At 35.7% G+C, this 23,829-nt stretch overlaps 1 protein-coding gene across 4 annotated transcripts in view; it reads right to left on the minus strand.

Moving 5' to 3' along the window:
* VPS8 (VPS8 subunit of CORVET complex) overlaps positions 1-23,829 on the minus strand; it is a 99,796-nt gene that overhangs the window by 47,038 nt on the left and 28,929 nt on the right. For all 4 annotated transcript variants that reach the window (XM_083363712.1, XM_083363713.1, XM_083363710.1 and 1 more), the window contains exons 22-31: positions 23,157-23,379; positions 22,302-22,391; positions 17,419-17,470; positions 16,702-16,744; positions 14,152-14,224; positions 11,125-11,244; positions 9,618-9,689; positions 5,434-5,553; positions 4,953-5,009; positions 3,859-3,941 (exon numbers count right to left, since the gene is read on the minus strand). In XM_083363712.1, coding sequence (XP_083219838.1) covers positions 3,859-3,941; positions 4,953-5,009; positions 5,434-5,553; positions 9,618-9,689; positions 11,125-11,244; positions 14,152-14,224; positions 16,702-16,744; positions 17,419-17,470; positions 22,302-22,391; positions 23,157-23,379 — 933 coding nt within the window. The remainder of the gene's footprint in view (positions 1-3,858; positions 3,942-4,952; positions 5,010-5,433; positions 5,554-9,617; positions 9,690-11,124; positions 11,245-14,151; positions 14,225-16,701; positions 16,745-17,418; positions 17,471-22,301; positions 22,392-23,156; positions 23,380-23,829) is intronic.

Below are 23,829 nucleotides of genomic sequence, written 5' to 3' on the forward strand. Positions count from 1 at the left end.
AACCTGTCCAGCCAGTCACCAGGAGTCAAACATGACATGAAGGCACAAGTAATATTAGACAAACTAGTAAATAGATTATCTTGAGCTATATCAGCAATTTTTAATGTCATACTTAATAAATGTATCACCTGTCATTTTTTTAAAAATCAAAAGAATATCTCATGAATAAACAAAGCCTTCTAAATCAGTGACATCTAACATGACAGCAAAAAGGAAGGAAGGGACTCACATGTGTTTCCTTTACCTAATCTATGGGGTTGCTGTTCCTATCTTTCCTTAACCATTTTTTTAAAGAAGTTAGCTACAATTTCTGTTCTAGCTGCCTCTTTTTTGCTGGGAATATCAGTTAATTGTAACTAAGGAGGAGCTTAGTTACCTGACACTAGAGAAAATTGAAGAGTTCAACTAGCAGAGGAATTTTATTATATGAATTACATGCAATATTTATATTCTTTCTTTTTTAATTTAAAATTAACAATACTCAAGTCAGGCATAGTTAAAGCAACACTAGTACCAAAACTATGAAAAAAAGAAAAGGGAGGAGACAGGCCTGAGAATCAGGCAGATCCAAAGAGAACAACAACAAAGGACAAGAAGCAACGGATGGAAACTAGTCAAGGAGAGAAGCAACCTAGAACTAAGGAGAAACTTCCTGACAGTTAGAACAACTAACCAGTGGAACAACCTGCCTCCAGAAGCGGTGAATGCTCCAACACTGGAGGTTTTTAAGAAGAGACTGAACAGCCATTTGCCTGAAATGGTATAGGGCTTCCTGCCTGAGCAGGGGGTTGGACTAGATGACTTCCAAGGTCCCTTCCAAATAATAATAATAATAATAATAATAATAATAATAATAATAATAATAATAATAATAATAATAATAATTATTATTTTAGCAGCTCAAATCCCTGTTAAAGACATGAGATAGTACAATTTTTTACATTGTTTTTTCATCCAAAATAGCAATTAATAGGACTTAAATGAAGCTCAGATCACACTGGAGGTCACAGTACTGCAGGATTAAAAATAGCTTCAAAGGGTCCAGAAACTGTCCCTCATCACTGTATGGCTCTCTACAGAATGCATTTTTACTTTATCAACTGGAACTTCTATTTCCAAACAGTGGAGAAGGATCAAGTATTTGCTTGCTTTTTTTAACAGTGAATTTTGGAAGAGCTTTTACTTTAATCTGACAATATTCTGTATTTGATAAAATGCATACGCTTTCGTAGAGGCTGTCTAATGCTATCTGATAATATAATCAGTGTCTTCAGAACTGCCAATTTCTAGTGGATTCTGCCTCTCATTAACATCTAAAAGATGATGTCCCTGTACAAGCTGGCTTTCACTGTTGCAACTTCCTGTCTCTGATATCCCAGCGATCGCACTGTCCTTTGGGTTTTGTTTCTTTAAAGCCATTAAAACTTGGCAATTTCAACAAGCCTTCAGTATGTGAAGGATGAAATGGATCATTCTTTAAGGGGGAAGAATGTTTGGTTAAAGTGTTACGACTGACACTAAAAATTTGATTGGGGGCAGTCTTTTTTATGGTTATTGTACAATTTTTAAGCTAATTACTGAATGAGTTATACAAGCTGCTCAGTCAAGTATGAGTAGAAGTTAGCCTTGTAAGATAATACAGGACAAATAGATTTATAAATAATCATTCTTCCCCTTTTGTTTTCCTAGCTTGAATTGCCTGAAATGTAGAAGTTTGCTTGCCGTAATAAAGGCATTGCTTCAGTCAGATTTGGATTTTTAAGGGAAAAGAGTTACAAATACTCTTTAATTTCAATGATAAGGGAAATTTATGGTCAGTTTATTGATGGAATTCCAGCACCCTAGTAAGGGCTTAAGAGCAGTTTTAGTTTACAGTTTATATTTATTTTGGGGATATACAAAGGTTTAGGAGATATAACTGCTTATATTATTTTTTAACATAAACATTATCCATTAATTTCATTGATAAATTGGTTTATGCAATATAATCGAAATGCCATAAATGCAATATAAATAAAAAGCAAGTTTGGTGTAGTGAATAAGGTGCTGGCCTAGAAACCAGGAAACTGAGTTCTGGTCCTGCCTTAGGCATGAAAGTCAGGTGGTTGATCTTGGGCTAGTTTCTCTCTCAGCCAACTCACCTCACAGGATTGTTGTGGGGAAAATAGGAAGAGAAAGGAGAATTAGGTGTATTCGCCTCCTTGAGTTGTTTATAAAGATATGGCAGGTTAAAAATCAAATATATAAAATGTACCATGTAAAAATATTAAAACGGATTATAAATACAATTGTTAAATGGATATAGGTAAAATAACTCTTGTTGGCATATACCAGGGGTGTCAAATTGCCGGCCTACAGGCCGGATGTGTCATGCCAAAATCGCACCCACTCCATTGCCAGCAATGGGAAAAAAGTCACAACACATCATGTGATGTTGCGAGTTTGACACCCTTGGCATATACAATGAAATCCTACGGAATGGATAATTGGAAAGACCAATTTCTTTGTGAATATAGAGCTGAACCTATGTCATTTTCCAGTTTATATTAAGCTATTTACAATTGTAAAAATGCACCTGGGCAGGGAGTTAATCAGACAAGCTTGTTCAGATATTTTAATCTCTACAGCATAAATGTTGCTATGATTTCCCAGCAGCCTGATAATAGAATCAGACAGTTATAAAAACAAATCTTAAAGCTAACAGACTGAGACTGTTTCAACATCGGGAGAAGTAAGATGTAGGTCAAGTTGTAATCACCAGAAATTTAATCTCATGGCCACAATTTTATACAATATAGTGTGCTAAGTACTAAAGTGCATCTGCAGTGACAATGCAATGAGGATGAACACAGATTTCACAGCTGAAAGCAGTTGCCAAGCAACCACCTCATGTTTTTTCCCCCTTCTCGTTCTATTTATCTTCTGCAGATAAAGGATTTCTGCCTCAATTTGGATCAAGTTAAAGAAGCAAAAGATTCCATCCCAACAAAAAGAAAATGAAATTATAAGAAAAATAATATGATATATGGTAACATCCTCACAGATAATCCTTACAGATACACCTTTTAGAAGGGCAGAGATGCAAGATTGTCTTAGTTAAGATGCTGACATAAAAATCAGATAGATTTCAAATTATATATACTGTATTCAACTGTTCATAAATATAATTATAAGTATCCATAAAAAAGTGGCTTCAGACGTAGTTAAAACAGGCAGACATTGATGTATTGACCAGGTCTAAAACATGCTCTCTTAGCTAACTTGAGCATTACAGAATACCTTCAAGTGACATGATGGTATAATTTATCAGGAGATAAATGTGATTAATATTTTGAGCTTTTTAAGGTGCATAAAAATTGGGAATAGGAGTGGAAGACAAAACATACTATTTCTATCCTTAATCCCCCAAACTATGAACATGCCTCCAAGTGGCCTCTAACTTCTATTCTTATTATTAATTCTCAGGGGGGGGGGAAATAACATCCTTCACAAAATCTGTTATTTTACTGCCAATGTTAGTGGCATAATTCTGGTCAATGCCATATTTGGCTTATAATATAAAATCTAAGCAACCTATCTAAGTTTATTAACATTAATATTTTGGAGATCGTAGCTGATATAAAGCTTTTTCCTTAATTTTTAAAGGTTTTAGTTATCAAATTTATCAGAGTGTTAATAGTAGCCAGTCAGCATAAATACATTGTACTCAATAATACAATGCATCATTTGTATTTTAAAATAATGCTATTTGTGTTTTATAATAATACAATGAAATAACTTTTTTTTAAAAAAATCCTGGATTTATCAGAGTGGATGTAAAGGAATAAAACAAATTAGAAAAGGCACAGAGAAACTTACAATTCAGCTTTTTCTGCCATTTGAATGAGTCTGTTTTCTTCAAATTGCACTATACCTCCAGCCTGAAGCAATTCTAAAAGAACCTATTAGCACCATATAATTATAAATATTGTGTTAAAATCCTTCAGAGACTCCACAACATTTATCCTGTACAATAAAAGATTATGCCTCTATACGAACGAGCATCAGACATCAAGGAGTAAATTATATTCTTCCAAGCTTTGCTTGTTCATTGCAATATACATATTTACATAAGTAGAGACCTTCTTTCTGACATAAAATTTGATTTTGGAATTTCTCAGTTACTGCCTGAGGACAACATATAATTGCTTTATTCTTAGGTATGTATCTTGATCAAGAATGAAATCAAGGAGAAGCTATAATTTTTGAGTAGCTGATTAAACATGATCATGTTCCCAAGCCTGATCAGAGTATTTACCTGCTTCATATCATATGAACTGAGATAATTTTCCTCTTAATCACATTCTGCACTTAGACTGACACAATCTCATTTCTTTGCCTTATCCTTCTAGTCTCGTACAATTGCACATCTCCCTTTTTCTTCCTGAACTTCAGTTGAATAATCAAGTCTAGAAAAAGAGTAATCATGCCCCAAATTTGCTACCTTTCTGATATAATCCAGCACTGTTCATCTCTACTACGGGGGATTTGGAAAAACCAAAGTAAAAATTGCACTATACACATAAAAGTATACACCTCTAGATAATGTAACCTACTTCTCTTCAATCACTCTCTAATTATTAACTATGATAGTGGCAACCAAACTATGTAAATTATATCATAATGTAACACCAGACTGTGTCATTCTAGGCTATATTTCATCATACTGAATCTCTGTAGTTTTGGTGTGAAGAATCTGAACTGCTACAATTTATGTGATTCTGAAAACTATTAATATGCCTTGATTAAATGTATAAGCTCGTAGCAGTTTTCTAGATGCTGATTGTTTCTCAGTGTGGAGTTCTAGTTTTAGCGTTTCTGCTCTGTAGTATGGTCATTTTTTAGTAATGATCTTCCTTCTTAACCATGAATCATTTTCACAGCATGAATAATATTATCCTAATGATTCATACCTGCTGTCTTTCAGAGTGTCGTGAATCATCATCAGGACTGCAGAGAAATTCAAGGACCTAAGCGAAAAAGCAAATGTTATTATATACATATTTCTGCTCCATTTCTCAAGCACAGTATCACATTTTACAAATTTATCTACTGTAGCATTTCCCGCTAAAGAAAAAGACATAGAAATCATAGCAACATTTGGGAATAAGAGCCCAGCTTCTAAAATAACTTAATGCTGTGAAATGCAAATTCAACATCAAAAACCCAATACAACATGTGTTTACTCTTTTTAAGCATCTCCCAGTTGTCCCACATATCCTTTCTAAAATCATTGCATTCGTATCTTCATAATTTATCTCAGACTTTCTGAAACAGTATATAGAGTAATTACAGACTAGATGGCATCATACTCATGCAATCATTTTATAATTCAATACAGACTTTGCCCATTTTAAAATAAAAATTCCATCCCATTATGGTTCTTCGTATTACCTGGTCAAATAGCATCCTATTCACAAACAATGTGTTGTTTGGCTTAGCAAGCTGTTGAGCAAGGAAAGTAAAAAGACATCCAACTTGTGATGGGGTAAAATCAGAGTTCTCCACCATAACCTAGAAGGGAGAAAAACAGGTACATTTATTAATCACAACAATTTAGGTTAGCAATAGTGGTGAATATCTGTAGTTTAGGTTAGCACGTATCTTCTCCTGAGATGGAAAGCACCCAACACTGTATTTAATAAAGTGGTACAAAAAATAATTTAAAATTTTCAGAACTTACTGTAAACCTGTCTTCCCAGATACACTAAGCCAACATTTTTAAAGGGAAATTTTAATTCATATAAGGTTTCTAAGACAATGTTCCCCAAGCTTATCACTGTAGCCAGATATAGCTGCATCACTAAAAGGAAGCAGTGTTTTTCTATCTTCTAGGTCACAGTGTGAAGAACTATGGACGAAAGTTTGCAACATTGTACCAGAAGTAGCAACCAAAACCATCCCAAAGAAAAAGAAATGCAAGAAAGCAAAATGGCTGCCTGAGGAAGCTTTGCAAATAGCTGAGGAAAGGAGGGAAGTGAAAGGCAAGGGAGAAAAAGAAAGATACACCCAATTGAACGCAGAATTCCAGAGAATAGCTGGAGAAAAGAATACCTTCTTAAATGAACAGTGCAAAGAAATAGAAGAAAACAATAGAATAGGGAGGACTAGAGATCTCTTCAAGAAAATTAGAGAGATGAAGGCAACATTTCATGCAAAAATGGGCATGATAAAGGACCAAAATGGCAGGGACCTAACAGAAGCAGAAGAGATTAAGAAGAGGTGGCAAAATTACACAGAAGAACTATACAAGAACAAGCTTAACATCCCTGATAACCACAATGAGGTGGTCACTGACCTCGAGCCAGACATCCTAGAATGTGAAGTGAAGTGGGCCTTAGGAAAGCTGAGCAACAACAAAGCTAGTGGAGGTGACAGTATTCCAGCTGAGCTATTCAAAATCTTAAAAGACAATGCAGTAAAAGTGCTACACTCAATTTGCCAGTAAATTTGGAAAACTCAATAATGGCCACAGGATGGGAAAAGATCAGTTTACATTCCAATTCCAAAGGCAGTGCCAAAGAATGTTCAAACTATCGCACCATTGCACTCATTTCAGATGCTAGTAAAGTTATGCTTAAAATCCTACAAGCTAGACTCCAGCAGTATGTGGATGGAGAACTACCAGAAGTACAGGCAGGATTTCGAAGAGGCAGAGGAACTAGAGATCAAATTGCCAACATACGCTGGATCATGGAAAGCTAGAGAGTTCCAGAAAAACATCTACTTCTGCTTCATTGACTATGCTAAAGCTTTTGATTGTGTGGATCACAGCAAACTGTGGCAAGTTCTTAAAGAGATGGGAATACCAGATCATCTTATTTGTCTCTTGAGAAACCTATACGTGGGTCAAGAAGCAACAGTGAGAACTGGACACAGAACCACTGATTGGTTCAAATTTGGGAAAGGAGTCGGGCAAGGCTGTATACTGTCACCCTGCCTGTTTAACTTATATGCAGAGCACATAATGAGAAAGGCAGGGCTAGATGAATCAAAAGTTGGAATTGAGATTGCTGGGAGAAATATCAACAACCTAAGATATGCAGATGATACCACTCTAATGGCAGAAAGTGAAGAAGAACTAAAGAGCCTCTTATTGTGAGTGAAGAAGGAGAGTGCAAAACTTGGGTTGAAACTAAACGTTAAGAAAACCAAGATCATGACATCCAACCCTCTCAATTCCTGGCAAATAGATGGGGAAGAAATGGAGGCAGTGACAGATTTTATTTTCCTGGGCTCCAAGATCACCGCAGTCGGGGACTGCACAAAAGAAATTAAAAGACGCTTGCTCCTGGGGAGAAAAGCCATGGCAAACCTAGACACCACACTAAAAAGCAGAGACATCACCCTGCCAACAAAAGTGCGTATAGTCAAGGCTATGGTCTTCCCAGTTGCAATGTATGGCTGTTGCAATGTATGGCTGTGAAAGTTGAACCATAAGAAAGACTGAGCGCCAAAGAATTGAGACCTTTGAACTGTGGTGCTGGAGAAGACTCCTGCGAGTCCCTTGGACTGCAAGGCGATCAAACCGGTCAGTCCTAGAGGAGATCAACCCTGACTACTCTTTAGAAGGCCAGATCCTGAAGTTGAAACTCAAATACTTTGGCCACCTAATGAGAAGGAAGGACTCACTGGAGAAGAGCCTAATTCTGGGAAAGGTTGAGGGCAAAAGAAGAAGGGGACGACAGAGAATGAGGTGGCTGGATGGAGTCACTGAAGCAGTAGGCATGAGCCTAAATGGACTCCAGAAGATGGTAGAGAACAGGAAGGCCTGGAGGAACGTTGTCCATGGGGTCACGATGGGTCGGAGATGACTTCACAACTAAGAACAAGGTCACAGTGACATTGTTCTGAACGTGTCAGTGAAATAACACTGGGCATTGCTTGAACTATCTATAAAACAAATCATCCGCCATAAATAACTGAAGAATGGGTAGAGGCAGGGAGAGATGGAAATGAATAATATGGGGGGGGGGGAATTTCATCTTCTTTCACTAAGGAGCAATGAAGCATTTTATCTTATGGAACACAGTATTTCTTCAATTCTTTATAACAAATCAAAATTTACACCTCATGTTTCTGATACTTATTCCTTTATTATGTAGAACATATTTTGGTATTATTTACATTTAATAAATGTAAATTACATTTACATTGTTACTTATATGATGTTGTAGAATTTAATAACATATTTCATGAAAACCACTATACATCTTTTAGATATATTTTGTATATTTTAATTTATAATTGATGACAGATTGACAACTAGACATAATTATGTGGAATGGTCATACAGTTATCAACCATACTCCAAGATACAGATATTATGGTCAACTTGCATTCTACAAGGTAACTGGCACATTATGGCAAAAACAATATAGTATATAGATATTAAATAGCTATTTCTTGGAAAGAGTAGAAATAATATGAACATGACATTTGGAGTAACATAAACATAAAGGTGACAAAGAAGACAGGCATGCAGCCTGAACTCCTTCTCCAACATGAGGTCCAGAGAGCTTCAAAAGGTAAGTGTGTGATAGGTGATGCTATGTAGGGAGTAGGCCCTAGGTGTGTGGGGTCCCAGAGGATGGGATGACAGGAAAGATAGGCAGGGGGCCATTGCAGCATCCCTGCGGGCAGTTGTAAGGGCAAATGGGGAGCTGCAGCGGCTATAACTTTAAAAGTGGGGCCGTAACTTTTTTGGGGGGTCTGTCAACTTCTAGGGGGCAAGGTTGACTCAGCCTTCCATCCTTCCGAGGTAGGTAAAATGAGGACCCAGATTGTTGGGGGCAATAAGCTGACTTTGTAATAATGCCGCTTGGGGGCGCAAAAGCCCTAATAAGCAGGCATATACACAGAATGAAGGCTATTGCTAAGCACATTAATTTGTGCTTTAAATTGTAAGACGCCCTGAGTCTTCGGAGAAGGGCGGGATATAAATGGAATTAAAATAAATAAAATAAATAAATAAAATAAAATTAAAGGGTCATATCTCAAGGACTACACCTATAGAGGTGTAAAATGTTTTGACCCAAACTATGCAAAGTTGCATCAGTTCTTGTACAGACATTCTCACTGTACTTGGTATCAGCTCCTTAAAGGGTCTCACCTTTTCCTGGGTTAGGCAAATGCTGAAAAATTGTATTTATTAAATTTATTTCCCCACCTATCATTCAGTAACTCAAGATGACATATATAGCTCTTCATCTCCAATTTTTTTCTCCATAGCTTAGCCATAATTGATATCATGATATGAATTTGAAATCAAGCAGAAAAAGGCATTGCTCCTTTATGGAGACGCCAGTTATAATAGTAAGGATCAACAGGATCTGAGGCACCTGATCTAAATACTATGCAGTTATAAGAATAAGATATTAGTGAATGTAGTTTGTTCACGTTTCATCACTCAAAACAATAATTTATTGAAAAGAAATAATGAAGGAAGGAACAATAATAAAATAAGCTGTATAAATGAATAAAATAAGCTGTAGAAAAAGTTTTTCATTTTAGTACTTCAAAGTAAAGATTTTTACATTTATTTCACTATATTTGCCATGAAAACAAAGGAAATTTACCTTGAGTAATATGTCCACAATTCTCTGTTGGTATTCCACAGCTTGCTTGTCATTCTTAAAATCTTCAAATGTCTTTATCAGAAAACAACATTGGAAGAAAAAAAGCAAAACTTCACATGCAATTTTTTTTATACACCCCAGCATTCAAAATAAAAACTTAAGATATTACAATATACTGTACATCAGTTTTGTGAAGAAGCTACAATTATGTCTGAATCAAGGTGACAATGGATCACCACCAACTAAAAAAGAACTTATAAGCAAGTTGAAATTATCACAGAGACGATTCAACACTGGAAGCTATTAACAAGAGCAATGACTGACTCTAGGTTTCTCATTTTTCCATTCAATCTAAAGGGTTGCACGCAATATTATGTCACAGTATGTTTGTCAAAGCTATTGCAAAGCTGTTCATGGAGAACAGTGGGACCCCTTGTATAGGTGACCCTGCCCCCAAGGTAGGTTTCAAAGACAATACTACATATTTTCAGCACCTTTACTGAGGTTGGAAAGGACAGCACATTTGGGTGGCTAATTAAGAAATAATGTAACTATCATGTTATCCTCACCCTTCCTTAGCGGGGGTGGGGGGAGAGACAAAGCAAGTAGAAGACCTCCAAGGTCTCTTCCAGCTATTCTATTTTGAGAATTATATATTGTCTGGAGATCCTTTCTATGATAGGTGTCATAGAAACATTTAAAATGAAATAAATTTTAATAAATAGATTCCCAAGAGAACAAATAATTATAATTACCTTTTCCCAACTGAGTACTCTACTTGCACTTCTATTCCTAGAATCCCCAGCCATGTGCAACCAGGCAGACAAAAATATACTATCTACTCCTTGCTTGATAGCCTTTCCAATCCACATAAAAGATTACTTCAGAAATCAGGACATCTTGCAAAGTGAGGCAGGCAATGTTACTGGTGGGAAAGTAGATTCTCCAGAATTATCAGATCATCCTACATAGGTGTTATATTTAGGACAGATTGCTTCTACACTTCTTAAACCACACCTATTCCATTCTACTCAGTGAAGTTCTAGTTAGGTTGTATAGCAGTTTTGGAAGACAAGGCAATTGTGAGAAGGAGAGAGAGTAGTGATGGAGAACTTCTACAAATCAACTCTATACATCTAATTGGATCCAATACATATGTTTAAATCAAAGGGAGGCTATGCTACCACAAGCAACCATCCATTCTCATTTATATTTCCTCAAAAGTACTTCAAATCATTAAAGAGGCATAATTTCTCACTATTTTCAGAAGAAACAATAAAAAATAGGTGCACAAGACATTAAAGTCTCCACTTCCCACAAACTTTGTACGAACCCACTCTAAAAATTCAGCAATTTCCATTTGGACAATGCTATGTTACCATGCCACCATAATCCTTGATGTTAAAAAGTAATAATTGCTCTCTAGTTGCCAAAACATTGTCCACCATTGTTTAAGCTTATGCAAGAGATGAAGCTTTCTATCTTTGTAATCAGTATTTCCACTTACCAGTGCAAGAACATTAAGGAACTCTCGTGTATCAAAGTGCAACAGTGTACGAACATAGGGATAAACTTCTTCATCTATAGGAGCCTCAGCTGAATGTAAACGAATAAGGAATTCAAACACCTGCAATGCAAAATGAATATAGATTTTGCTCAATCTAAATGCCAGAATTAACACTTCCAAGTATATCAATTCCAGGAATTTTTCACAGGAATTTTCCAACATTGGTGATTTAAAACAAAAGAATAGACAAGATGTTTTATGGTTACTTGCATTAATTTTCTCAATCACTAGCACTTAACTGCTTCATATTGCTTTTTGAAAGATTATTACTACTGACTTCCTAAAAATGAATTCTGGTAAAATACATAACTGCATTTTCCTTTCAGTTTATTTCTCCAGATTAACCTTTATATACATAACCTCTACATGAATTAGTTCATGGGGATAAACAAGAACTTACGGTAAGATAAATCATTGCTAGCAGGATTTAAAACAGAAGACAAAAAGAAGAATTTGCTGAAATACAGGTCAAACATTGCAAAAAGAAAATGTCAAACCTGAAAGGAAATTTCAACATCATACTTACATTAATTTATCTTTGATGCTTGTATTTGATCAAACTTTCACAGCTTGAGACTCCTGCTGTGACTGATCTCCAAAAAGAATATTCCAAGACTCTACTTGATCTATTACTACTCTACTTGATCAAAACCCCAAGAATCAGAAATTTTCTTCCAGTTGGAAGTGATGAAAAAGATCACTGGGCACAAAAACAAAAAGGTATGTCCCTCTAACCTTTATAGTGCAAGACCTTGGGTAAGAAAGTAGCCATCAATACAGTCTCTCATGCTAATTTACAAATGCTGTGAAATGTATGCTAATCTTTTTGAGCGAAATTGACAGCATTGGGTTTAAGATGATACTGCACTCCAAAGTACCTTAAAACAAATGCAGTTCCCTTCCTAAGCAGTGGAGAAATGCTGCAGTTTAGAAGCATGGACTGAGAACATCCCTTTGTCTCATCTCAGGCTAGATTATCTGGGCTATGCTAAGAACAGAAACCCATCGTGGACCATGTTTATGACTACTCACAACACAGACTGAAATATCATAGCAGTATGACTTTATGTCAAAGATACAGGCATAGCTGTGAACATTTTTACAGTAGAGAGTTGCAACTGATTAAATACAAGGTTATATATCAGTTTGTACAGTAAGGTATAAGATTGGGGTATCTTATATGCAATGCACATAAAAATGGGCAAAGCTTCAGTCACACTACTGCAGCCACCATTATGATTTTTTTTATCATATCATGTGTACATTGCAAGATATAATATTCTGAAGAGGTATTCATTCATTCATTCATCAGTCAGTCAGTCATACATTCGATTGTGATGCACAAATTCATCCACTTCCTGTAGTAAATATGCCATTTAAATATAACTTGCAATCTTTCATTTCATATTCACAACCACCTTAGTTTTGGATACATTCTTTGATATATACTCCCTCCGCTATCATACCCAATATTAACTACCACTCATTCAGATTCATATATTTATCTCTATTATCTCATTATCAACATTGGGTGGAGATACAAAATTACATGTACAATTATTTCCAAACCAACTCATCTCATAGAGCCTTGGTGGAGCAGTGGGCTAATGCCTCCTTAAGTAACACCAGCTGCCTGCAATTAGTGCAGGTTCGCATCCCACCAGGCTCAAGGTTGACTCAGCCTTCCATCCTTCTGAGGTAGGTAAAATGAGGACCCAGATTGTTGGGGGCAATTAAGCTGACTTTGTAATAATGCCGCTTGGGTGTGTGTGTGTGAAAGCCCTAATAAGCAGGCATATACATAGAATGAAGGCTACTGCTAAGCTTGTAAGCCGCCCTGAGTCTTCGGAGAAGGGCGGGATATAAATGGAATTAAAATAAAATTAAAATAAAATAAAATCTCTACCATTATGAAAAGAATTTTTTTTTAATCCCATTTATATCCCGCCCTTCTCCGAAGACTCAGGGCGGCTTACAATTTAAGCACAAACCAATGTGCTTAGCAATAGCCTTCATTCTATGTATATGCCTGCTTATTAGGGCTTTCGCCCCCCCACGCGGCATTATTACAAAGTCAGCTTATTGCCCCCAACAAACTGGGTCCTCATTTATGTGTTATCCATAAATACATTTAAACAATATATATTTAAACAATTCAATGCTGAATCATATTTAATATATTTAAACAATTCAATGCTGAAACATTTGCTAACTATTCCATTTATTTTCCCATGTGCTTTAATTGTACCATACACTGCACTAACACATTCATTAAACCAAACTTCAATTTTTGTTCCACTCCAAAATTCAAGCTTAATGCGTTTATTGCATATTGTTAATAAAGCATTTCCTACATTCATATATTCTAACAAGTATAAAGAGTATACTTCTAGTGTTATACTCAATTTCATTTCAAAATTTAAATAATTTTATGCCTGTAATAAAAATATTCTAAATTGTACTTAATACTGATAAATATTTTTACTTTAACTTATCAAAATGATAGACTGTCAATTTTAGCTAATACTGTATAAGTAACATTGTATCAAAACAATATGTTTTAAAATTTACAACAATATAATAAAAAGGGAGAAAAAATAGTAAAAATATATAAATAGAATGTTCAGGTGAAACATGAATTTTTAAAAATGTGCTATATCTGTGCTCACAATTTATGCAGTAGTGCTTCAGTAGTATCACAGTTTCAGAGTGTCTTGCTCAAATATGAATACAATTCTAAACGTGAAACCGCAGATTAGGAGGTTAACCTTAGAAGATGGTTAGTTCTATGATAATTGGGGCCAAAATGAATACCACTTAGTGATAAAGGAGATCTACCATAAAATTACACCTCTAAGAAAATGTTAATTTCATATCAAAGATATCAACTTGCATAACTTTTTCTTTTCTTAAAGTACATTCTTTTCCTGGTGATTTTTATAGAAGTATTTAAAAAAAAAAGCTCACTTGGTTTTTAATCAATGGTACTAGGTCTTCAGGAATATTGCCCAATGGGTAAGCTCGGCCTGCCAAACAGCAGCTGTAAAGAAATACAGATAAGAGTGGTTCAGGCACCAGGCTAGAAAGCAAGAGAACATGAGTTCAAGTCCCGCCTGAACTGTGAAATCCAGCTGGGTGACCTTTTATAATCTCTATTTTTACAAAATAGTACCAGAAGTATAGTCACACACAATAAAAAAGCAAACAGGGAAAAATAAGAGTCCTTTCTTGAAATAGTTGAAATACTTCTTATTCGTATACAATATGTAGCCACCTATTTATTTTTGTATGTAAAATAAATTTCAATGAACAATCTATTACTGGAATTACTTTTTACCATTAGAACATGGCATGCAACCAAACACAAAATCCTTCAGTACAGTAAATATTTTGCCTTTAAGCTACTACTAGGTTCAGTTAAAATTTTGACATCTTAGCACAGGAAGTAGAAGGAAACAGGACTACTTTGCAAGAAAATCAGCTACTTCACAGATTACTCCTCCCACATAACTTACAACCAAAGAAGCATTTTACAGTTTCATTGAACAAACTGTAGTTCACTTAAAAGTGTTCAAATACAGAGGCAGTTGGATCATAGCAACAATATTATCAACTTTGTATAATATATTTTAATTGTAGGTATTTTCTTTAACTTTGAACCCATACAGAATCCCTTCTTTTCTCTAATCCTATTATTAGATCAATATGCAGAGACTGATTCAGCAGCTTTTACTGATACATTATTTACTAATGAATCAAATCAATACTTTGAAAGACTAATAGCAATTGTTAGTATACTGTATAAGCAAGTTAATATCGCCATCTAGTGTTCTACCTAGGTTGACTGAGATTTAACCTTTCAGCCAAGACATACTTGTATAGAGTAAATATTTCCATATACAGGATTGCACACTGCAAGTCATCAGAAACACACCAGCATATTTTGTTAATGTAATTTTTTGTTGCCCAGTTCAGCCAACAAAGGTACAGAAATAATCACCAAAAGGACAACAGATACTCAGTCAGTCTCAGAAGCAACCTGCAGTTCTATTGTGTACTAACAGGTCAGTGAAAGATGGAGCTCCCACTTGTACTACATCATATACGAACCGTGACCAGGGGAGCTTTTGCCCAGGTTCGCCTGGTGCGCCAGTTGCGACCCTACCTGGACCGAGATGCCCTACGCACAGTCACTCATGTGCTCGTGACCTCCCGTTTAGACTACTGCAATGCTCTCTACATGAGGCTGCCCTTGAGGACCATTCGGAGACTACAACTGGTGCAGAATGCGGCTGCGCGAGTTGTGATGGGGGTCTCCTGATACTCCCATGTAACACCTCTACTCCATGAGCTGCATTGGCTTCCGGTTGCTCTCCGAGTGAGATTCAAAGTGCTGGTGATGACCTATAAAGCCCTAAATGGCTTGGGTCCGGGATATTTGAGGGAACACCTGCTACCGGCATCAAGTTCCCTTCATCCAGTGCGCTCGCAGAGGGAGGGTCTTCTCAGGGTGCCGCCGGTAAGATTGTCGGCGGATAACACCCAGGGAGAGGGCCTTTTCTGTGGGTGCACCTGCCCTCTGGAACCAGCTGCCCGTGGAGCTCAGGACTGCCCCTGACCTACGCTCATTCCGCCGGGACCTGAAGACTTGGCTCTTTGAGCTCTCTGACCCAGGCTGAGAATTTTAACTGGGGTTTTATTTTCAGGGATAATTTAATCTTTTAATTCTCTTTTAACTTTGTATTTTATATTGATGTGATTTTAAAATGCCCTGTAAACCACCCTGAGTCCTTCAGGAAAGGGCGGTATATAAATCTAATAAAATTTAAAATCTAAATCTAAATCTGTCACAATATACGATCTTATTAAGCAATCCATTACTTAATTAACGCTTATAGGACAATGTTCGTGCTCCCCTTAGCTTTCTGTCATGCACATCAGAACATACAGGCTATGGTTATAGTGATAAGATCTACACAAAAGGTCTCTTGGCACAAAAAAAATAGAACACGCTGAACAGTCTAACCTGGACTAACTATAGGAAAAAGATTTCTCTCTCAGAATCTTTGCAGACTCCCTTTCTGATCTCCATTCAGAAATGACTTATCAGTTATGATGTATCATTGAAAATGATATGATGTATCATTGAAATCATCACCAGTATAACAAATTCATGATTTTCTAATGAGGCTTTCCTGTAGTCACTGTTTATCAATGGGGTGTCATTTTTACTATACACTATTGGGGTTTTTCAGTGGCTTTTTAAATTGTAAACTCATTACTATTTAAGTTAATTATATGCACCTACTCCATTAGATTCTGGATGTCTTACAGATATAAAAATAATAGAAGTCTTTAAACCTTACAAAACCATACAATAATTCTTTTAGGAGTACACACACGTACAATCCCAGTTAAACTATTGAAATATTGCATCAGCATAAACTGCAAAGCAGGATTTTTCTATTTCATATGGCGATATAACATATATAATTTATGCTGTTGAAAAAAGCATACCTTATGTAGACAAGCAGTTTGTTGCCCATAATGACTTGCTCATCTAAAAAACAGCAAAAAATATATACATAATCTTGAAAACTAAACACACTTACTAAGAGGTCTAATGTATGCCGACTTATGAAAGCCATATACCAAAATCAAGATCCTATTACCTCTTTGATAAATTGAAAGATATCTGTGCCAAATTCAATGTATGCAAATATTAAAATATTCCCAAAAGTTCATGCTGAATTCAACTTTCTAAATCTGATAATAAACTCTACTCTTACATGTAGTAAATATTATAGCTATCATTGTATAAAAAGATGCAGTACTTTGAGTCTTGAGAGTACAATTCTACCCATTGTTTCAAAAACAACTATTATACAAAACAGTCTAATATATATGCCCATCTACCTTAGCCTCTTTTCCAATTAATAACAGTAGACCCCATGAAGGATTAGCAAGTTTTTTTAACTTTTGTATGTCTGAGTAAGATTGGGAGTCACACAAGGCTACATATTTCTCAGATAAATGTTATTCTCTGGACTCTCCAGTGAAATAGTTCTCAGACACAAGAAACCAATTATGAATAAATGAAAACTGTCAGGTTGAGAATGTATTGAATAAAAAGTAGTAATGAGTAGTATTCTTCATAAGAGTTATTAGAGAAAAAAGGAATCCACAATATAAGAAGAAAACCTTCCACAAAGAGTACGGATAAAGCACCTTTACCTGAAAGAGACTTTCCAGCACTAAGGGGATGAGCAATGGCTTTGAACAATTTCTAAAAAAAAATAAAAAGGAGCAGGAGAAAAGGTTAGCACACCAACGCTTCCTTTGTGATTTCGGTTTTTCATTCTTGAAAATTATTACATACTAAACAATGTCGCACACTGTCACATAGAGACTTGATAGTAACACAGAAAAGTTTGCAAAAGAAAAAGTAAAGTCTACAAAGTAACTTAAACAGGCACTGTATCAAGGATCCTGCAAGGATGGAAAGAAACATTTCTTGTAGTTCCATCACCCCATCTCCTCCTCCATGGACATCATCTCTTACAGTCATTTTGCTATTTTGAGCTTTCAACACTTTCTTATATTCAAAAGCACAACAGTTGTTCCCATGAACTCAACAAGTGACTTCATACTTTTTTCCAGAAAGTTTTGGAACTGCTCGTTTATTTAAAATGAACCTGCATTTAATGAGATATTTTAATTTTGAAGATTTGTATGATATTTAGTAAATTGGTTTATTGAACTATATTTATTTGATTCTCTCTCTGTCTCTCTGTTTCTCAAGATCTATAAGCTATTTTAGTTAATTGCATTAGGAAGAAACGGAATTATTAAAAGAATATCAAAACTATCCTAGAGAGCAGAGGGTGACGCGTGCTGCTTTAAAACGATCAAAAAAAATAAAAGAACAAGATCAGCAGAAGTTTATGGAACTTCCACAACGTACTTACAGCCAAGCAGTGGGAGGGGCACGGCCTAAAAAAGATAGTCCTATCAAATCAGTGCTCCAAGAGCTTTGGGATGATATGCATGGCAACTAAATTTTTAACTTGGAACGTTAATGGACTAAATTCACCACAGAAGAGGAAGAAAGTTTTTCAATATTTAAAACAATTCAAGATAGATGTTATATGTTTGCAAGAAACGCATATTAGGGTTGTGGATCAAAAGTATTTATCGAACTCAAGGTTGGGTACGCAATTTGTTGCTTCTGCAATGAATAAGAAAAATGGAGTGGTTGTTTATGTTAAAAGTGCTTTAACAGCAGACTTAATTGAAGCAGACAAGCATGGAAGATACGTTATGATAGAGTTGCTGCTAGAAGGTAAAAAGATGCTTTTAGTTGGATTATATGCTCCTAATCAACAACAAGCTGACTTTTTTAGTTTACTTCATACAAAGCTTACCCAGTTGGATTATAAATCTTTTATTTTTATGGGGGATTGGAATGGTGTTTTGGATGTACAGATGGACAAGGCTGGAGCTTTTAAGCGCGTCCCAAGTCATGCTAGACTGCCTAAATCCTTTTTTGAAATGAAGGATGACTTGGAACTGCGAGATATTTGGCGCGAGAGACATTTGCAGGAAAAGGATTATACTTTTTTTTCTGACAGACATCAATCTTTTTCCAGGATCGATTTTATTTTGTTGACTAATGATTTTTTTTAAGGACTAAGAAGGTGAAGATTTGTGCAAGAACTATTTCTGATCATAGCCCAGTTTGGCTAGAGATTGATAAGGAGAATAGAGATAGGCGCTCGTGGCGCGTAAATGAGAATTTGTTTAGAAATCAGAGAAATGTGGAAGAATGCAAACAGCGGATGAAGGATTTTTTTGAAATTAATATGAATAAGGGCACCTCTATGGACATGGTTTGGGATGCTAGTAAGGTCTATATGAGAGGGGTGTTGATATATATGAATAATAAACATAGACATGCTGTGGAAGCTAGGAGGAAAGAACTGGAGAATGAAATAAAGGAAAAAGAAAAGGCTTTGATTTTGAATTCAGAGGATGTGAAGACTAAGGAGGCTATTAAACTGTTAAGAGGACAATTTGATAAATTAATGGCTGACCAAGTGGCAACCAATTTGCGGTTTGCCAGGCATAATACCTTTTGCAACGCTAACAAACCAGGTAGATGGTTAGCTTATAGATTGAGGAAAAAGCAAAGGGCTTCTAATATAGACAAAATTGAGCATAAAGGAAGGGTTGTGTTTCAACAGGACCTTATCAAGGATGCTTTTGTGGATTTTTATTCTAAATTATATGCTAAGGAGAAGATTAATGAAAAAGACATTGATATATATTTGGAGAATGCTAGCATCCCGGTTCTTACGCAAGTACAAAAAGAGGGGATTAATCAATTAATTACAGAAGAAGAAATTTTTACAGCAATTAAGGAATTGAAGGTGGATAAAGCACCAGGTACGGATGGTTTGTCTGTGGCTTATTACAAAAATTTACAATTAGAGATGATGAAACCGTTAAAGGAACTGTTCCAGACAATCCAGAGGGGGGGAAAGGTGCCACCGTCTTGGAGAACAGCTTTTATTTCCTTGATTCCGAAGGAAGACCAAGATGCTACTCAAGTTAAAAATTATAGACCGATATCGCTTTTAAATACAGATTACAAGATATTTGCTAAGGTGTTGGCTAATAGACTGATGAGGGTTCTGCAACAGGTGATTCATGGGGACCAAACGGGGTTTATTAGTGGTAGGCAAATGAAAAATAATGTGAGGCATATAGTTGATGTGTTAGAGTTTTTGGAAAGGAACAACCAGATCCCTGCGGCGCTAATTTTTCTAGATGCTGAAAAAGCTTTTGATCAATTGAATTGGCAATTTTTGATGAAAGTTTTAGACAAAATGGATTTTGGGGAAAAATTTTTACAACCGATTAGGGCATTATATCAAAAACAAACTGCCCGAATTATAGTTAATAATAGTCTGACAGAAGCATGTAATATTGAGAAGGGCACAAGGCAAGGGTGTCCATTATCGCCCTTGTTATTTGTGTTAACATTAGAGATATTATTGGTTAAAATACGGAATTCGGAAAAAATTAAGGGTATACAAATTAGAGATCAGGATTATAGATTGAGAGCATTCGCAGATGATCTGGTTGTTACAGTGACCCAGCCAGAGAACTCTGTTGTGGTCCTGATGGAGATAATAACACAATACGGGAAGGTTTCTGGATTTAAAGTTAATATACAGAAAACCAAAATTCTGGCCAAAAATATGACAGTTTCGCAAAAGGCTCTCTTAGAAGGATTAACTGGATTTGAGATTGTTAAAAGGGTTAAATATTTGGGGGTGCTTTTGTCGCCCTCTAATACAAAGTTATATAAAAATAATTATGAAAAACTATGGGGGAAAATTCAAAAAGAATTGGAGAGTTGGGAAAAATTGCAATTGTCTTTGTTGGGACGGATCGCAGCAGTGAAAATGAATGTCCTGCCTAAATTTTTATTTTTATTTCAAATGATACCGATTCTTAAGAAAGATTCTAATTTGGAGGAATGGCAGCGAGGTATCAATAAATTTGTTTGGGCAGGGAAAAGGCCACGAGTTAAACTTAAGATTATGCAGGATACTCGTGAGAGAGGTGGTCTTAAAATGCCCAATTTTAAACTATATTATGAAGCTGCTGCATTAGTAGGAATAAGTGATTGGATTAATTTGACACAAGAGAGATTATTAAATCTTGAGGGCCACGATTTGTTGTTTGGCTGGCATGCATATTTGTTGTATGACAAGAAGGTAGACAATGTGTTTAGAGTGCATATTCTAAGACAGGCATTGTTGAGAGTTTGGAAGAAGTATAGACATAAGCTAGATTGCAAGATACCACTGTGGGCAATTCCAAAACACGCAATAGAAAATATACATGCTGGTTTCAAACATGATGTGACTACGTACAAGGAGATTCTGAGCTTGGAAAGAAATGTCTGGTGTTTGAAATCATATAGCCTCTTGCGAGAAGAGAAGGTTGTTCAAACTTGGTTTCAATATATTCAGTTACGGGCCAGGTGGAAAGAAGACCAGAAAATTGGTTTTACAATGACTGATGAAAATTTGATAAAGCAAATTAGAAATCAGGGTCCAGCACATATCAAACGGATATATCTTGCATTGATAGAAATTGATTCAGAAACAGATCTTGTTAAAGATTGTATGATTAAATGGGCCCAAAATATCCAAGAAGTTATTACAATGGATACGTGGGAAAGGATTTGGGTGAGGAACATAAAATTTACACAAGCTCAAAATCTAAGAGAGAATTTTTACAAAATGTTTTATAGATGGCATTTAGATCCTAAAAAGCTTGCAAGTATGTATCCGAATTATCAGCCTAAATGTTGGAGGTGCGGTGACGAAGACGCAACATATTTTCACATATGGTGGACTTGTAAAAAGGTTAAGGCTTTTTGGATAAAAGTCTGGTGGAACATGCAGAAGATTTTTAAACAGAGGATAAAGTTTTGTCCGCAACTTTTTTTGTTGGGAATAATTACAGATGTTACAGTTGTGGACACTAAGTTGATGTTGAATTTAATTACGGCAGCAAGACTCTTAATAGGTCAGTATTGGAAGAAGGAGGAACTGCCGACTATAGAAGAATGGACTTTAAAGGTTTCTGACCTGGCAGAGATGGCAAAGATATCGGCCTATTTGAAAGATCATTCGCAAGAACGCTATATTATGGAGTGGAGAAAATGGATTGAGCATATCCAGAACAAATACGGGACTAAGAAGTTTCATGTAGCATTTGAATAAGTCTTCCTTTTTTCCCCCTTTTTTTATATATATTTTTATATATTTTATATTAATAGTGTTTGTAGTTATCCTATATGAGCTAGAGAGTGATAGATTTTAGAGTTTACGGTTGTTAGCATATGGTTGTTTATGATTCTTTTTTTTGTTTTTTATACCTTGTACTTAGCTCTGGGAAGTCGGGGGGGAGGGGGGGAGGGGTAAGGAGGGAGGGATAGGGGAGGGGTAGGGGGTTTATTAAAGATAAAATGTATGATAAAACTTTTCAATAAAAGAATATCAAAACTATCAATTAGTATTCAAGATACATCCTTCTACCTCCATTGGAGTAATATAGTCATTCATTCCACTGTTATAGACATATATCATGGCATCATACAGGTGGTTTTCCCAACACATAAGGACAACCTGGAAGCAAAACAAAGTTCAAGATTTTTAAATGTGCTAAAAAAAACTCCACATGCAAACTGGTCTAATGACATACTTCACTTCAAGGTATGGAATTTATTAGCAATATTTATATAGATACAAGAAATAAAAGGACTTCCTTTGCCCATGAGAAGAAAATTCATAGCTTGCGAATTGTATCCACTTTTCAAAACTCGTCAAAAACCTCAGCCTTTTTTAGGAGGCCTTCAACCTATGACTTCAAAGTCTGTATTTTCTCTGAATCCTTTTCCTTATGGGTTGGATAATCTGTATTCATCAGATTTATATAAATGGAACTAGGTATCTGTAGATACATTTCAGTATTTGGTCCAATGCATTCATCAAAGCAGGCCTCAAGAGCAGCTGGCACTATTTGGGCCTTTGTTACACAAGTTCTATACAGTTCAAAGTTCCTATGACTAAGGAATTATTATAACAAGCTTCCTCTGGTTAAAACCACAAATCATCCCAAAATAAGATTTGGGATTAATCAAGTGACAGATTAAAGCATAGCATCTGGTTATCAAATACAGTGGTGCCCAGGTATTTAAATATTTTGAAATTATCGAACCATTTTGACACAAAAATTTTGTCCCAGTACTCATTTGTTTAGTATTTATCACACCTCCTCAAATCAATTAATGTACCATTGTACTTTATAGCACTAAGGAAACATACAACACAGAATTTTTTGAATATTCTTCATTCATCAATAATATGTTATAAACTACTAAAAATTATCACCTGTTGTATATCAAGGCTGGTAATATCCATATGTACAATGCAAGCTTCCATGTTTGCCATTAAATTCTTATCTTGGAAATGAAGTAGCAAATCCTTCATAATCTGAGCCGTGATTCCAACCAATTTATCACTTAAAATGTATGGCTCAAGACATTCTAAAAACACTCCCTTTGCTACAGAATTTTCACTCATCTTGTCATACATTTGACCGAATAATATATCTCTGTGGAGGAAAACACATGGCAAGTATTTGACAGAGATTATTCCGAAAATCTATAGTTTATGTGAGCTGGATAAATTTTTAGTAATATATCTGTTTTAATAATCTGTTATTCTGTACAAAAACAATTTCTAAACATGGTACTGTTATTCAAAATTATGCAGGCAGGACATACAGAGATATGTTTACCTTAAAGCTGGCTATAGAACAATTATCCATTAGGATTATGCCAGTCCATTAATAAAGTGCCCTTGAAGCACCACATCCTCTTGAAGACTGGCCTAGCCACTCTACACCCTCCCTCCCTAGGTTCTGTGAAAATACAGAAGGTTCAGAGGAATACTTCAAGTATTGCATGAAGCACTTCTCCAAGTGGTATGGCACAGGTAGATTGGCTCTCACTCTTATTAAAACCTAGAAGACTAGCACAGACTGCAATCCAGATGTAGCCTA

The sequence above is a fragment of the Vipera ursinii genome (genome assembly GCF_947247035.1).
Source record: "Vipera ursinii genome assembly, chromosome: 5".
NCBI classification, from domain to species: Eukaryota; Metazoa; Chordata; class Lepidosauria; order Squamata; family Viperidae; genus Vipera; species Vipera ursinii.